The 17019-nt window shown below is 37.3% G+C and overlaps 1 protein-coding gene across 1 annotated transcript in view; it reads left to right on the forward strand.

Annotated features, from left to right (window-relative positions):
- The window catches only part of Fyttd1 (forty-two-three domain containing 1), a 33966-nt gene that overhangs the window by 8226 nt on the left and 8721 nt on the right, over positions 1–17019 (forward strand). The window contains exons 3-6 of the mRNA XM_005344858.3: positions 9854–10002; positions 13733–13845; positions 16366–16462; positions 16850–16911. Of these exons, the coding sequence (XP_005344915.1) occupies positions 9854–10002; positions 13733–13845; positions 16366–16462; positions 16850–16911 (421 nt within the window). The remainder of the gene's footprint in view (positions 1–9853; positions 10003–13732; positions 13846–16365; positions 16463–16849; positions 16912–17019) is intronic.

The raw sequence follows: 17019 nt of genomic DNA on the forward strand, positions 1-17019 counted from the left end.
CCAGTTTTCCTTCAAATTCTTCATCTCATCATCCAAGAGCTTTATTTGTAAATTCCCAAAGGCGGCACTAAATTGACTGCTGTAGGTGTAAATAGTTAATTCTGTTAATCTGACAGCTGTTTACCTATAATCATTTTTTTCTTAAATAGATTGGGAGCAATAATTCACCATGTATATTATAAATTAACTTTTTTAGTAGCTATACCAGCATCTTAGAATAAACCTTTGTTCAAATAAAAAGAAACTTATAAGTCTTCTTCACATAATAAAAAAGCTTTTTTGGGAACTACATCTGCAATGGTATCTCCAGTTGCAGACACAAAGTTGAGAGAGGGGGACATGAAAGGCTTGTGTGACAACCCCTGCCTCTCAGTTCTCCCTCACTGCAAAAAAAAAAAGGGTAACAGCCTAAACAACAGGAACCCATTGAAGAGAATTTTGAGGAAGTGTGGTAAGGATGCTGAGGGTGGCTCACCACATTTGATGGCTTCTGGTGAGGGTGCAGGAGGGGACCAACTCAGTTCTACTAGAGGAGCAGGCCAGTGAGGGTTTGAGCGTGCGCCAGTAAGTGTATGGATAACACAAATTGGACTTAAAAAAAATATTTTTTATTTTATTTTATTTTGGGGGCAGATACAATGGGGGAGGAAATGGAAGGATTGGAAAATGAGAGTGATTAGGGTGTATGAGTGAGTTTCCCAAAGAATCATTAAAAATTTTTTAAAAAGATAAAATAAAACAGGGTTAGCAATGACCTAATGCTTGTTGGTGGCGGGAAGGTTTGGAATAAGAGAATCTTTTCTATTTTATTTTCCACAATAAAAATAGAAGGAATTTAAAAAAAAAAAACAACTTTGCCAAATTAATCAACTGTTTGTTTGTTGTTTCTCGAGACAAGGTTTCTCTGTAGCCTTGGAGCCTATTCTGGAACTAGCTCTTGTAGACCAGGCTGGCCCTGAATTCAGAGAGATCCACCTGCCTCTGCCTCCCAAATGCAAAGATTAAATGCGTGCGCCACCACTGCCTGGTTCTCAACTTTTAATTTTTTATTCTGTATTTTGAAAAGTAAAAATGAATCTTCAGTTGTTTGAGTGTAACTTATATGTTTAACAGTTAGTATACAAGCATCTATTCAAAAATACATATTATTGAGAGTGGAACCTACAAGAAACTTAACGTTCTTTAATAATTTTTTAAAAAAATAAAAATTATTTTTAATTATATGTAGGGTTGTGTGCATGTGAGTACAATTGTGATGGAACTCAGGCATTGGAGACCTTGGAGCTGAAGTTACATGTGGGTGTATATCACCTGATTTGGGAAGAGCAACAAGTGCTCTTAACAGCTGAACCATATCTTTAGCCTCTAATAATTTTTTGAATAACTGAATCTACTTTGTGTATTTTGGATAGGTATTTAATTGTTAAGAATGAATATATAATTATATTGATTTTATATTAAAGATTCATTTACAAATATTATTTAATATGCTATATTATTGTGCCATCATATGTTTATATATTTTGTTTTGAAGTAATTGTTTTGAGTTCAGAGTAGCCAGAAATAAAATTTATTTATATCTTCCATATCTGATAAATGGTTTGAACTGTCTGATTCTGGAAATACATAAAGAAACAATCTTTAGCTTTAAGGAGTTAATTTCTAGTGACAAATAACTTAGAGAAAATAGTTTTGAAAATGTCGTAAGTGGGCATGGCAGTGCATGCCTATAATCTCAGCATTTGACGGGCAAAGATCGGAGACTTGTAAATTCAAGGCCAGCTTGGTCTGTATAGTGAGACTGTCTCAAAAAATAACAGCTCAAGTTGGGACAAGATGGGATATAAAGGGGAGGGAGGGAGGGAGGGAAGCTGGGTAGTTACAGTATGGCTCAGCAGTAAAGAGCCATGCTTTTCACAAGAACCTAGGTTGGATTCCCAGAACTCACATGGTGGCTCACAACTGTCACTACAATCCCAGGGCATCCAACACTGTTTTCTGTCCTTGATGTGCACTAGGGACACACATACATACATGCAGAGCAAAGCATTCATACACATAAAATAGCAATTTTATTAAAGATACAGTATTATAGACTTCACATAATGGTTTTGTGCTAAGATAAAGTGTGATTTAATGAATAAAAATGAGATTTAATTTGCTCCCTGAAGCATCAGGAAAATTACCCTTTTATGGCGTTCTGATTTGAGCCGTGAGGTAAATGCTAGGAGAAGCTTAGCAACTCCTAAGATTGGGGTTACACTGGGTTAGGCGCTCTGCTGATGTGCTAACTTAACATAAAACATCTGCTTTTACTGCTGTTGGATTGTTGTTAATATCCGTTTGACTGCAAAGAGTTCAGGTTTCTACCTGTGGTATCTCTGATGGCATTAGTTTGAGGAAAGAGAATAACAACATAGATGACCATTGGCATATGTGTGGTATGATTTTGTTGGGTGAAAGACATAATTGAAGCCTCTAACTCCTTGTCTGAAATATTAACTTAGAAACTCATTAAACACTTGTAAAAACAACTTTAATGTTTGTGGTAGAAAACAAAAACAAACAACAGAGATGGTCAAAATGTTATCTGTACACCTATAGAGAATCCTAAAGACCAAAGGGGTCTGGGAGGTGGAAACTGCATTTAATCAAGGCATTGTCATTTTCTCATGCACATGGGCTCTTCTTTGAGTCTTTGTGACATTGGTAATTTAAATTGATTGAATACTGAAGCAGAATCTTAGCTTATGCTTTAAAACAAATTACTATGGGCTAGGTAGTTTGTAAACCCCAGTAAGTGTATTTCTTGGTTCTGGAGTCTGAAAGTCGTAGATCAGGATTCCACCAGAGTCAGGTTCTGATGAGAGCCTTCTGGGTGAAGCCCATGGACTTGTGATAATCTCATGTGCTGGGAAGAGGGTAGGTGTTGTTATATAAGCGGCAGGGCTACGTTCCGCCACCCGGCTAGCTTTACCTAAAATAATTACACGGAAACTGTATTCTTTTAAACACCACTTGGCCCATTAGTTCTAGCCTCTTATTGGCTAGCTCTTACATATTGATCTAACCCATTTCTAATAATCTGTGTATCCCATGAGGTGGCTTACCAGGAAAGATCTTAACCTGCATCTGTCTGGAGTGGGAGAATCATGGCGACTCACTGACTCAGCTTCTTTTTCCCAGCATTCTGTTCTGTCTACTCCGCCTGCCTAATTTTCTGTCCTATCAGAGGCCAAGCAGTTTCTTTATTACTTAACCAATGAAACAACAGAAAGATGACCCTCCTCCATCAGGTAGGGAACCCTCTAGGGTCCATTCTACAAGAGTGTGAAAGCTTTCTCCTCATAACTTCAACTACTTTCTTCAGAGAGGGGCTCCTAAAATTATTGAAGCAAAGAATGTATGTGTGAAAGAAATTCATGTACAGGACAGTGGAGTTTCAAAAGAAAGATGCCTTTTCTGTGTCTAATTCTAGTTCTCACAGATAAAAGAAGTAAAAGACAGTGGTGTGGGTGGATCTTTCTCTGTCTCAACTGCCAGCTCCCAAGTAACCACTAGGAGGTTTCTTATTAATTATAAAAGCTTGATCAATAGCTTAAACTTGTTTATAACTAGTTCATATAACTTAAATTAACCTTTTTTTTATTCATTTGCTTTCTGCCTTGTGCCTTTATTACTTCATCTTCATAGTGTCCATACTGCTCGCTCTTCGTCTGCTGACATCTCTGCCCTTCTTCCCAGTGTCCTCTGTGCCTGGAAATGGCAACAGAGTAAAGAGAATAATGCATATGGGAGCAGTGTTCTAGACACATTCAGAAGTAGGGGAGATTAAGGGCAGACTCTGACAGTATTAGCTTGCTTTCAACTTTATTCCTGTTAGTCTTGTTTCATTTGACCCTGAAACTGTGGTACAATAATGGATTCTCTCTCAGTTTAACCATTCTTTTTGTTTTGCAATTCACTCTTCTGGAGGGAGGGAGGGAAGGAGGGAGGAAAAATGTGAAGTTGAGTGGGAAGGAGGTGGGAAAGGGAAAGTATGATCAAAATATATTTTTTTACTTTTTTGTTTTTGTTTTTCAAGACAGGGTTTCTCTGTAGTTTTGAAGCCTGTCCTGGAACTAGCTCCTCTAGACCAGGCTGGCCTTGAACTCACAGAGATCCTCCGCCTGCCTCTGCCTCCCTAGTGCTGGGATTAAAGGCATGCGCCACCACTGCCTGGCCGATCAAAATATATTTTATATTGAAAATTATAATTAAAAAAGATAAAAGTCCAACTCAGTCCTGTGTAATAATTTCAGTTCCTCTCATAGTCCTTTATCGAGTCTTGTTTGAGTGCTCCTGTGGCATTTATCCTAAATGGTCTTACCATGTTCTCTTCCCCTCTTTGAGTGAGTCTAAGATACTGATAGAAAGCAGATATAATTTTATCGTGAATTCTTTGTCACACACAGACTGTGCCCATCCCAAGCCTTACATGGTTTGTACCCAGTGCTTCCATTCATTTTTACCCTTCCCCAGATTTAAATCTCTCAATCAGTTGTGCTCACGCATGTCTTTATAGTTGTTACACTAACTGGAAATTCTTCATTTCTGCCTTCCTATTCAAATGCTGCTCATTTTGTAACAGCTAGTTCAAAGCTTACTTTTTCCTCTTCTATTTTTAAAGCTATTTTTAGAGCACGGTTCTGTTCTTCTCTTTGACCTCTCAGTAATCATTGTTCTTTGCCTAACCTATAAAAGTAAAATGGATGCATCAGTCTCATCAGATTCTCATGAAAATTAACATTGGACATGTCTAACACTGAAAGCAGTAACTGTTTCAGTAGTTGATACAAATAAAAATAACAAGTCATAGATTTTTATATACAGATTCATACAACATAGCTTAATCATTCCTGAAGAAAATCACATGATTTAATTAAAATTTTTTCTTCTGGTAAAATTAATAGTAGTTAATACTTCTAGGACTGAGAATACCTGTTGGAAGAGGCCCTTGTTTGTCCCGGCTGCCCAGAACCAAAATAATCACACAGAAACTATATTATTTAAATCACTACTTGGCCTATTAGCTCTAGCTTCTTACTGGCTCTTACTAACTTAACCCAATTCTAGTAATCTGTGTATTGCCACGTAGCTGTGGCTTACCAGGTAAAGTTCCCAGCGTCTGTCTCTGAAGGGGCTGCATGGCTTCCCCCTAACTCCATCCTCTTTTCTTCCCAGCATTCAGCTTAGTTTTCCCTGCCTAGCTCTGTTCCCCTATAGCTCTGGTATAGGTGTAAAGCAGTTTATTTATCAATGGTAATCACAGCTTACAGAGGGAAATCCCACATGAAATACCTGAGAAGGAATTGGACACAACATACTACCCCTACCCCCACATCTGAATTGATTTTATTAGAGAGGGTGTGATCATGACATGTCCCCCTGGGTGGCAAGAGGAGTTCCTTGTGTCCCTATCCTAATGTGACTCTGTGAGAAGCTGTCTATGGATGGGTGGTGGTGGTGGTGGTAGTAAATTTACTGGGGGGTGAACAAGGATGGGAACTAGACAAATTAATTCATTCATGAATTTTGAACTATTATCCTTGATAGCCAAATAGTGTCAGCCAGGGGGCAGGAAGGCTCGTGAATGTTCTTTAGTGTCCCATGCACAAGAATAAACCTCGAGAAACATACTGGCACCTGGAAGAAAAGCTTCTTCATACTCTAGAATCTCCGTAGCATCCTCTACTGACAAGTGTCATGCCCACCAATAAAAATAATGGTGTTCTTATTAGAGGCAGATAGTAAAGGATGAACTGTGGGAGCTGAGATAGATTTAATTGTGACTCTCACACCCCATAGCATAATAGACTTCCTGTCTTGTATTCTGGTCTCAAAATTGAGTATCACACAAAAAGGTTCAAGAGTTAAATAAGCTTGGGAATGACGTGTACTATTATTATCTTCCTCTTAGAGATTCATAGTACATATTAGCCCTGAGGAATCCTACAGTAAAGAAAATAATTTTGTTAAAGATTTTATTTTATATATATGAGTGCTCTATCTGTATATATACCTTTATTCCAGAAGAGGGTATCAGATCCTACTATAGATGGTTGCAAGCCACCATGTGGTTGCTGGGAATCAAACTCAGGACTTCTGGAAGAGCAGCTGAGCCATCTCTTCAGTCCCCAAGATCTCAGTTTCAGAGTGTCTGTCTGTCTCTCTCTCCTCCACCCCCCTCCTTTTTCTTTTTGTTTTGTCTCTCTGTGTTGCCCTTGCTATCTGTAGACCATGCTGGTCTCAATCCTGCCTCTGCCTCTCAAGTGCTGGCAATAAAGGCTTGTGCCACTACCACCTGGCTAAGAAAATGATTTTAATCTTAGTTTTTACAGTGAGACTTTTGTTGTAAACCCTGTTGCAGGTGTCACCCTAAAGAATTTTGCCTCTAAAAACCACAATTAAGATGAGCCTGCCCACCATCACAGTGTTGCTTAGCTAATTCTCTGAAAATTTCTGGCTGTTGCATTAGGAAATTTTAAAAAGTTGAGGTGTTATTGTTGGAAATGAGAAAAAGGTATTGTTTGGAGATGACATAATTGTCACCTACAAATCTCTATGTTAAAATTACAGAATTTGGGGCTAAAAGTATAGCTAGCTCAGTGATAGAGCTGGTGCATAGTATTTATAAGATTCTAGGTTCAAGCTCTAGTACCCAGGGGAAAAGAAAAGTCTCCAGAGAAAAGACTATTTTCTCTCATATGCAGAATCTAGTGCATATGTATACATATATATACACACAAACATACATATGGACATGAAAGCAAAGGAAGACTATTTGAAGGAACTGTTGTTGGGGAATACTATTTTAAGGTGTGTTACTTTTGTTTATGCTGTGAACATTTGTTTAATGAAGTAAAGATGTATTGCTTTGTTTATGCTGTATTTGTTTAATTCTGTGAAGCTGTGATTCTTTGCCTGTCTAGAACACCTGATGGCCTAATAAAGAGTTGAATGGCCAATAGCAAGGCAGGAGCAAAAATATATGGGACTGGCAGGCAGAGAATATAAACAGGAGAAATCTTGGAAGAGAGGAGCAAAAGAACAAGGAGAGGCGGACACTAGGGTCTAGCCTAGTAAGATATACAGAAGTAAGAAAGGAAAGGAAAAAGCCCAGAGGCTAAAGGTAGTCAGGGTAATTTAAGTTAAGGAACGCTGACAAGAAACAAGCCAAACTAAGACAAGGCATTCATAACTACTAATTAACCTCCATGGGGATTTATTTTGGGAGCCAAAAGAGTAAAACATCAAACAACAGGAAGGAAAAGGACTTGGGATGTGACTCAGTGGTAGAACACTTGTCTAGCATATGTAAGATCCTGAATCCCTACCACCAAAAAAGAAAGGAAGTAGTAATTAATAACTTTATGATAGGACACTGGCCGTGCATGCATGTGAGACTCTCTGGGTTTAATCCTCAGCACAGAAAGTAGTAGTAATTAAAACCTTAATAACTTTTTATTATGCCATGAATGACAGTGTGAAAATTATTAGTAGAAATGAATCTTTTATGTGATTGATAAACTTTATAGAATATCTAGTGGTAAGTAAGATAAAGAAATGTGCAAAAAAGAATTTCACTTAGCCAGCCTGGTGACACAAAAATATCTGTATAGTGGAAATATATACCATGTTCATGGATAGTAAAGTTCAGTAAAGATGCTTACAGTTAACTATAAATAAATGTAAATAAAACTCCCCTCTTACTTGACTTTTTCTTGAGACAGGGCTTCTCAACATAGCTCTGGCTGTCCTGGAACTCACAGAGATCTACCTGCTTCTGTTTCATGGTGCTGGGCTTAAAAGTGTGTGCCACTGGCCAGTTTCCTTCTTAAAATCCTGAAAGACATCACTTACATCACAGAAATTTGCTTCATTGGCAATTCATAATGAAAGAATATAGATAGTTAGAAACCAGAGATACAGGTTATTCTCATTGGTAATGAAGTCAGATGAAGTATAATCCCCCCATACTAAATAATACAGATGAAAAATGGGCTAAGATTTTGGCTAGTTGCTCCAAACCTAAAAAACAAATACTAAAGATGAAAACAAAAACTGAATCACACAAGGGAATTTAGTGATATTGGGATATCCTAGGGCTAGAGAGATTGGTGAGTGGTTAAGAGCATTGGCTGCTCTTTCAGAGAACCTGGTTCAGTTCCTGGCACCCACATGGTGGCTTACAGCCATCTGTAACTCTACTTCCAGGGGCTCGGACATCCTTCTTTTGACTTCCGTAGTCACTATACACATATGTATATGTATGCTTACATATGTGCATAAAACATAAATAAATCTTTAAAAAACAAATATGCACAACATTTTTCATAGATAGAAATGTTTAAAAGGTAATACAGAAAAGGGAATTATACTGTATGTTTCTAGAAATACAAGTAAATTCATTCATTTGGGATTTTTTTGTAATATAAGTAAAAGAAATATGTTAAGGATGTGTGTAGAAATGTTAGAAGTAACTGAAATGAAAGTTGAAGATCATCCTGTTATATAATAAATTACCTGAGACCCTGTCTCAGGAAGACAAAACATAACCCAGGTGATGACTAAATTGGTTAGATTGAGTGTAGCATATTTACGAGTAATATAATAAAAAAGATTTTAAAAAATGGAATAGTATTCATGGTATAGTATTAATGTAGCCTGTAAAATATTACACAAGGATATGAGTTTAGTTGATGTGAAAAGTTGATTGAGCGCACCTGTTGGCTACTTAGCTAACAAAATAGTGGTAATACATGTGACAATACTTTTTGAGTTAACTTAAATATAGTTGAAACTAAAACTATGTTTTTAGAATATCTATAGCAAGCTTTTTCTATTTAGACTATTTTGTTCTTTGATAAACTTATATATGTATAGAATGGGTATTTTTTATCATTAGAAAAAAAGCATATAGGGGCTCGAGAGATGATGGCTCAGCGGTTAAGAGCACTGGCAGTTCTTACTGAGAACCTGGGTTCAGTTTCCAGCACCCACATGGCAGCTTACAACTGCCGGTAACTAACTCCAGGGGATTTGACATCCTCATAAAATACCAATGCACATAAAGTAATAATAAATAAATCATTTTTTTAAAAAAGAAAAAGGTATATATATAGATATTTAACAGAAAAGCAAACTCAGTAATGTTACATGCCACAGAGTTTAAAATAAATTCATTGGCTCTGATGAAGATTTCAGTGAAAGCAGTTTGGATAGAGTAAGGCTAAGAGTAAAGAAGCCAAATTGTAACTTAGTAAATGGATGATGAGCTGGGGACTCTAGTGTATTTCAACACTAATAGAAATAAAATTCGAACCATGTACCAGGGGACCTGATTTAGTCAAGCATATTCAGTATATTACCATTTTAGCATAGAATACAAAATCATTAATGAAACACTATGTACTGTCTCAGTTCAGACTAGTTAAGGTATTCACTAGCTACATATAGTTAGTGGCCACTATTGAACATGTCACACATCTATAATCCTAATTTGGGAGGCAAAAGCAGGAAGATTGTTGTGAAGTCAAGGCTAACCCCATCTTCCTAGCATTTTCAAGTCCAGACAGAACTATGTAGTGAGACCCTGTTTCAAAAACAAATAAATTAGTAGCCACTGTATTACACAAATTGGTTTAGATTGTCCTATTGAGAAGTTAAGGGTTGGAGTGTATCTCAGTAGTAGAGTGTTTGCATAGCACACATAAGGCTGTGAATTTGATTCCCATCACCACATATACATGTTTCAGAAGTAAAATATCTGATCAACTTTGCAGTTGCATTCCTAAATTTTTTCTTTCTGTAGGTTTTGGTAAAGCAAGTGTGAGCCGTAGAGGAAGAGTTTTGCCTGGAAAGAGACGTCCTTATGGAGTTATCACTGGCCTTGCAGCTAGGAAAGCAACTGGAATTCGAAAAGGAATTAGTCCTATGAATCGTCCACCTCTAAGTGACAAGGTAGGATGATGTCTTGATACTGTGCGAGACACCATTTTCCTTTATTTATATTTGTGGGTGAGTATCACATACTTATTAGTGAATTTTAAGACAAAATCTCATTCTGTAGCCCTTTCTGGCCTACAAAACTTACTATGTAGACCATTGGCTGGCCTTGAACTCACAGATGGTCTCTCTACCTCTGCTTCTTAAATGCACCACACCTGGCTATACTAATGTTTTTATGAATAAGCTTTAGATAGAGTCTTTTGATTCTTGCAAAAAAATTTTTAAGGATTTTATTTGTGTGTGTGTGAGAGTGAGTGAGTGTGCAGGTGACCTTGGAGGTAGAGGTATCAGATCCCTGGAGCTGGAGTTACAGGTTGTAAGCCACCTGTCATGGGCGCTTGGAACTAAATTCAGGACTTCTGCAAGAACAGTAAGTCCTGTTATTTCCTGAGTTCTCCCTCTCTCTATCCCCTCCCCCCATTTAATTTTTAAGAAAATAATATTGTGTGTGTGTGTGTGCGCGCGCTCGCGTGCGCGGGTACATATGTACTAGGGTGCATGTGTGAGGTTGGAGGACAACTTTTGGGCTTTCCTTCACCATTTAGGAATAAACTGTTGGCTATAAGGGTTCCACGGCTGCGAGACCATCTCATCAGCCTCATTATTTAGATTCTTACTTATTCTTTTGGACAGTGGAGATTAAACTCAGAGCTAGACAACCACTATACTGTACTGAACTGTATCCCCAGCCTTGTTTTTTTTTTAATTTTTAAAAATTTATTTAACTTTATGTACATTGGTTTGAATGTGTTTGATCTTCTGGAACTGGAGTTACAGACAGCTGTGAGCTGCTGGGAATCTAACCCTGATCCTCTGGAAGAGCAGCCAATGTTTTTAATCCCTGAGCCATTTCTCCAGTACCCCCCAGCCTTGATTTTTAATTTATCTTTTTGAATAAGATCTCATATAGCCAAGGCTTGTCTTGGACTCTGCCTCAACCTCCCAGATGCTGGAATTACAGTCATGTTCCTTCAAGCCCATGCTCTTCTGATTTTTATATTTAATGCAGTTTATTTATTTTGGGGACAGAGCCTCTATTATGAAGCCCTAGCTGTACTGGAATTCAGTATGTAAACCAGACTCACAAAGATTGGCCTGCCTCTGCTTCCCAAGTGCTAGAATTAAAGGTATGTGCTATCATTCCCAGATTTTTTTTTATTTTTTTAGATAAAGTACTTTGGGACTTTATACATAAACATTTTAATAGCTAAATAAAAATCTTTGCCATTCATAAATATACCTCATGCTCAAATACAGTTGTTCCTCCATATCTGTGGGAATTGGTTCCAGGACATTTCTTTGATAACGAGATCTTCACATAGCTCAAAGTCAGTATAGTATTTGCATATAAAATATGCCCATTCTCCTGTGTACTTTGTTATCCTTCAGTTACTTGTAATTCCTATTACAATATTCTGTATAAATAGTTGTTTTGCTCTATTTACGAATCAATGACAAGGAAAATCCATATATACATTTAGTAAACTTAGTTTCTGTCTCCTGTTTTTGAGGAGGGGAAAGAGTTGAACTGTTTAGTCAAAGATGACTTGAACAACTTGATCTCTCCTGCCTTTTCTTACCAAGGGAGGCTTGGATTATAGAACTGCACCACCATACCTGGCATAAGTAAGCTTAAAAATTAACTTATAACAAACAATTATAACATGCCAGGTACTGAAAAATTATATTTCATAAATGAGCCCTTCACATTTATCTATAAAATGGTCTTTGGTGTTATGACTTAAGATAAAATAAAGAAGCTTGGAATAGGGGCTAGAGAGATTGTACCTGGGATATGAAAATATGCTTCTCTTGATGCTCTGGAGTTTAGTTCCCAGCACTTATGTCAGGAAGGTTATCATCACATGTAACTCCCGCTCCAGGGGCTTCAGCAGCTTCTTCTAGCCTCTACAGGCACCTGCATGCATATGTACATACCCACACTTAGACACAATATGCATAATTAAGAAAAATGCTTGAAATAGGCATGATCTTTCTGATCTTGTGGGCTTTTTATGTTCTTGATAGTCTTTTTCCTTGTTCTACATTTCCTTTTCTAAATAATCTCTAAGCACCAATGAAGGGGTGCTGGGGTGATGGCTCAGGATGGCACTTGCTGTGTAAGCATGTGAACCTTAGTTCAATCCACATATAACAACCTGTAATTTGAGAGCTGGAGAGATGATGACAGGCGGATTTCCTGGGACTTACTGGCCACCCAGTCAGTCTACTTGGAATGAGTGAGTTCCATAATCAGTGAGGTTCTTTCTCAAAAAATAAAGCGGAAAGCTATTGAAGAAGATTTGAGGTCAACCTCTGTCCACACACACATCTACATGAATATATGTGCATCCACACGCATGCATACCACACACAAGTAAGTAAAGATCTGTTTAAAACAAAAATGGAGCCAACTGTGATTGCATCATAATCCTAACATTTAAAAGATAGAAGTTGGAGAATTGTAAAACTGAGGCTAGCTATATAGTATAACTCTGTCTCAGGAAAACAAACTGCGTGTGGAGTATATACCTTTAGTATCAGCACTAGGAGGCATAGACATGTGGATCTCTGTGAGTTACATGGTGGGTGCAGGAAAGCCAGGAAAATGTAGAGAGACCTTGTCTAAAAAAGAGAGAAAGAAAGAAAGAAAGAAAGAAAGAAAGAAAGAAAGAAAGAAAGAAAGAAATGAAATAAATCCAGGTTAAATATTAAACAAAATATTTAAATACTGTTTAACTTCTCATGTTTAAAGCAATAGGAAAATGCAGTTAATGTATAAGAAATGGTCCATATAGTTAAGAAGTTTGGATACATCTTCATAGAAATATGGAAAATTGAATTAGAATTATGATGGATATAATTTACATATATGGGGAAAAAAGACATTTCACGTTTGATTTTTATTAAATTCTACCCCCAATCAATCAGTTACACTCTACCTTCATTGTTAGTATGATATCATTTTCACATACTTGTTTTGGTTGGCCTTTATTCCTTTACAGAAAGTCAGTGTTTTAGAATTGTAGTAAAATAGTTGAACTAATTAAAGAGTAAGGTTTATTTTGGCCTTACTTTTTGGGGCTTGTGGGTTGTTTTGCTCGGAGTCAAGGAGGGGCAGAGCACATAGCTTTGGGCCTCTGGTGAAATAGGTCATAGCAGGAGACTGTAGTACAGCAAGATGTCATCTCATGGCCAGAAACCAGAAAAAGGTGGGGGTAGGGTTATCACACTTCCCCCAGTGACCTAAGAACGTTCTCAGTGTGCCTTGGATTCTTTTCTTGAGTGCTAGAGTAACATTTCTCCATCACTAGTTCACCTTCTCACCCAGTAGCTTAGGTATTTCTGTATTAAGTGTAATATGATTGTCCATCTTTTCAGTCATTTAAAAAAAATTCAAATTATCTTAGTTTTTCCATCTCCCTATTGTATTAAAATAGTTCTAGGGTTCTGTTACTGCACATTAGATAATGTTAGTAATCTCAATACTTGGGAAAAAGGCAGTTGGGTTTCTGTGAGTCCAAGGCCAGCCTGGTCTACATAGCAAGTTCCAGGACTACTAGGGCCATATAGAAACCCTGTCTCGAAAAATAAAAAATAACCACAAAAAAAATGTTTCTATTGTAGTAAGTTATATCACAGATGGCAATCTGATTAACACAGTTGTCTTACCTTCCAACAGAATATAGAACGATACTTTCCAACGTTAAAAAGGAAGACAAATCTTCTGAGACAAAATGAAGTACAAAGGAAACCAGTTGCAGTTCTCAAGAGACCTAACCAGTTAAACAGAAAGTAAGTACTCAAATAGAAGAATGGATTATCAGAAAGTCTCTGGTTATTTCCTTGTCGTGTTGCTGTGCCGTGATATCTGATGAAAACAGCTTAAGGATGGAAGAGTTTCTTTTAGGTTGTAGTTCATTGTGGCAGGAAGGGTATGGCAACAAGAACAGAGATTGGTGACAGTGTCCACAGACATGAAACTGATGGGTAAGTACTGTGCTCGACTCACTTTCTCCTTTTTCTACAGTTTGGGTCCCAAGTTCATGGACTGTGTCTTAGTTACTCTTCTGTTGCTGTGATAAGATACTCAAGCAGGGATGTAGCTCAGTTGCTAGGGTGCATCCCTACCATGCATTAAACTCTGGTTTGACCCAAGCAGCACTTAAAACCAGATATGGTTTCCATCATTTGGGAGGCAGAGGCAGGTGGATCTCTGTGAGTTCAAGGCCAGCCTGGTCTACAAGAGCTAGTTTCAGGACAGGCTCTAAAACTACAGAAAAACCCTGTCTTGAAAAGAGTTAAAAGAAAAATAATTGAAGTAATCAGAAAGGCAGCTGATAATCTGTTAAGTTACTTTACTGTTTGAATATCAAGTGCTGTTATTTATCTCTCATAGAATACAATTTATGATAAAGACTTCAACTTGGATTGAAGTCTTTCTATATATACAGTAATCAAATTGCAGTTTTGCCTAATGATCGTTTTTGGAAGTCATTTGATATGGTATCTTTTGTGAAAGGGGGTTCTTTGCAAATAAGGATCTGTCATTTATATGAGGTTTATGTGTTAATTATGCTAGCTAAAATTTTTTTTAAAGGTTTTATTTATTATGTATACAACAGTCTGCCTCCCTGTATGCCAGAAGAGGGCGCCAGATCTCATTACAGATGGTTTTGAGCCACCATGTGGTTGCTGGGAATTGAACTCAGGACCTCTGGAAGAACAGTCAGTGCTCTTAACCGCTGAGCCATCTCTCCAGCCCATAGCTAAAAAATTTTTGCATTTGAAATTCTGGAGGTTGGAAGTGAGATTTAGGTAACCTTTTAAGTACTTGATTATGTAGTAGGTAATTATAAAATTTTGCATCTTTTTTCATAGTAAAGTGGTAAAAACCAAGTCAAATATAATTGTGTTGTTCCATGTATGAAAATTCAAAAGTAGAAGTGTAACTTGAAAACTGTGTTATTTATTAAGTGTGTATGCCACATAGCATTATGTTAGAGGGCAGTTTTGAGGAGTTGGTTTTTTACCTTTTGCCTTAAGTGAGTTTGGGATTAAACTCAAGTTGTCAGGTTTGCACAGCAAGTTTATTTTCCTGCTGAGTCATCTTGCTGGATCAAAAAGCATGGCTATTATGCATTTATAGACATATATACCTGTAGGTTTTATAGATTCGTGTTTGTTTTCCCTTGACGTATGACGATTGACCCAAAGCCTCAGATATGCTAGGCAAATGCTCCACCCCATAGTTCTGTCCCTGCCCATGTCATTGGTGTTAACAAAGGGTTCCGAATGAAGATAAGGAAGAAAGCAAAAGCAATAGAGATGGTTTTTCCAAATCTTTTTTGTTTTGTTTGATTTTTTGAGACAAGGGTTTCTCTTTGTAATCCTGGCTGTCCTATAGCTCAACTTTGTAGAATAGGTTGGCCTTGAACTCACAGAGATCTGCAGGACTCTACCTCCTGGGTGTGAGTGCAGGGATTAAAGACGTGTTCCACCACCACCAGGCTCCAAATCTTTTTTAAAAAAAATATTTATTTTTGTTTTGTATGTATGGTGTTTTGCTTCCACGTGTATCTGTACATCACATGTTTGCATTGCCCACAGAGGTCAGAAAAGGATTCCAGATTCCCTGGAACTAGAATTAACAAAGTTGTGAGCCAATTATGTGGGTGCTGGGAATCGAACCCAGGTCCCTTGGAAAGAGCACCCAGTGTGCTCTTAACTGTTGAGCCCTCTCTCCAGTCACAAGTCCGTATTTGTAGTTTTCAGATTGGTTCTGAGTGTATCTAGGTATGGTTTTCTTTGAACTAATCTTGTAAATTATAATTTAAAAAACAAATTTAGGGATATTAAATAATAGCACTAAAATGTAATTTTGTAAATGTCTTCAGAAGTTGTGAGTAATATTAGAGAGGAGAATATTTGAGATATAGATTAGTTTAAAACCAAGTTGTGTGATATACTGCAGAGGGAGATATTTATAAATCAAATTTAGTGACTTTGTATAAATAAAAAAAACAAATTGGAGTTTATATTACTTGCTCATCAGATTTTAAGCTTATGAGTTTAATTTTTTGCTTATTTTTTCTCAAGGTATTTGAAAGCAAAGTGGCCGAGATTACGTATATTTTTTTTTTGGTTTTTTGAGACAGGGTTTCTCTGTGGCTTTGGAGCTTGTCCTGGAACTAGCTCTGTAGACCAGGCTGGTCTCGAACTCACAGAGATCCGCCTGCCTCTGCCTCCCGAGTGCCGGGATTAAAGGCGTGTGCCACCACCGCCAGGCATGTTTGTTTTTTTGTGTTTTTACAGAAATACCATTCCAGCTAATTTTACCAGGAGCGGAAATAAACTAAGTCATCAGAAAGATACTCGTCAGGCAACTTTTCTTTTCAGAAGAGGCCTAAAGGTATTGACAAGCCCTGCTTGTGCTTCCTTTACTTACAGTGGATCCTTAATAATCATAGGCATGGCCTGTTGTTGAGAGGGAGAGTAGGTTTTAGTGTGAAAAGCAAGACATTAGATTAGTTCTTTCTGTTAATACATGTTTTTTTTTTCTATTTTCTGCCTTTCTCTTGCCTGTGTAGTGGCATCTTCTAATAATTTAACTTGCTTATTTACTAATAAACTTGTTCTAATCCATGGACCCCAAAAGTGTGTAGCTAACATGGTACAGGTCCTTCATGGACCCATGCTTATCTTAAACCTGGGTTGTATAGTGCATGATAGCCGATTGGCTTTAATCCTGTTTTCTATGAGATCTGCTGGGGTTTTGTTGTTTTTATTTTCCTTTTAGGTTCAGGCCCAGTTGAACACAGAACAGCTGCTAGATGATGTTGTAGCCAAGAGAACTCGTCAGTAAGTTTTACCTTGTTTTATTTTTTTAATATATTGTTTCTAAACTCATAAGATTGCCCTTTGTTCCCATGTGTAAGAAATTAATGAAACACAAAATGAAATTCTTCC

The sequence above is a fragment of the Microtus ochrogaster genome, chromosome 2, assembly GCF_000317375.1.
Source record: "Microtus ochrogaster isolate Prairie Vole_2 chromosome 2, MicOch1.0, whole genome shotgun sequence".
NCBI lineage: Eukaryota > Metazoa > Chordata > Mammalia > Rodentia > Cricetidae > Microtus > Microtus ochrogaster.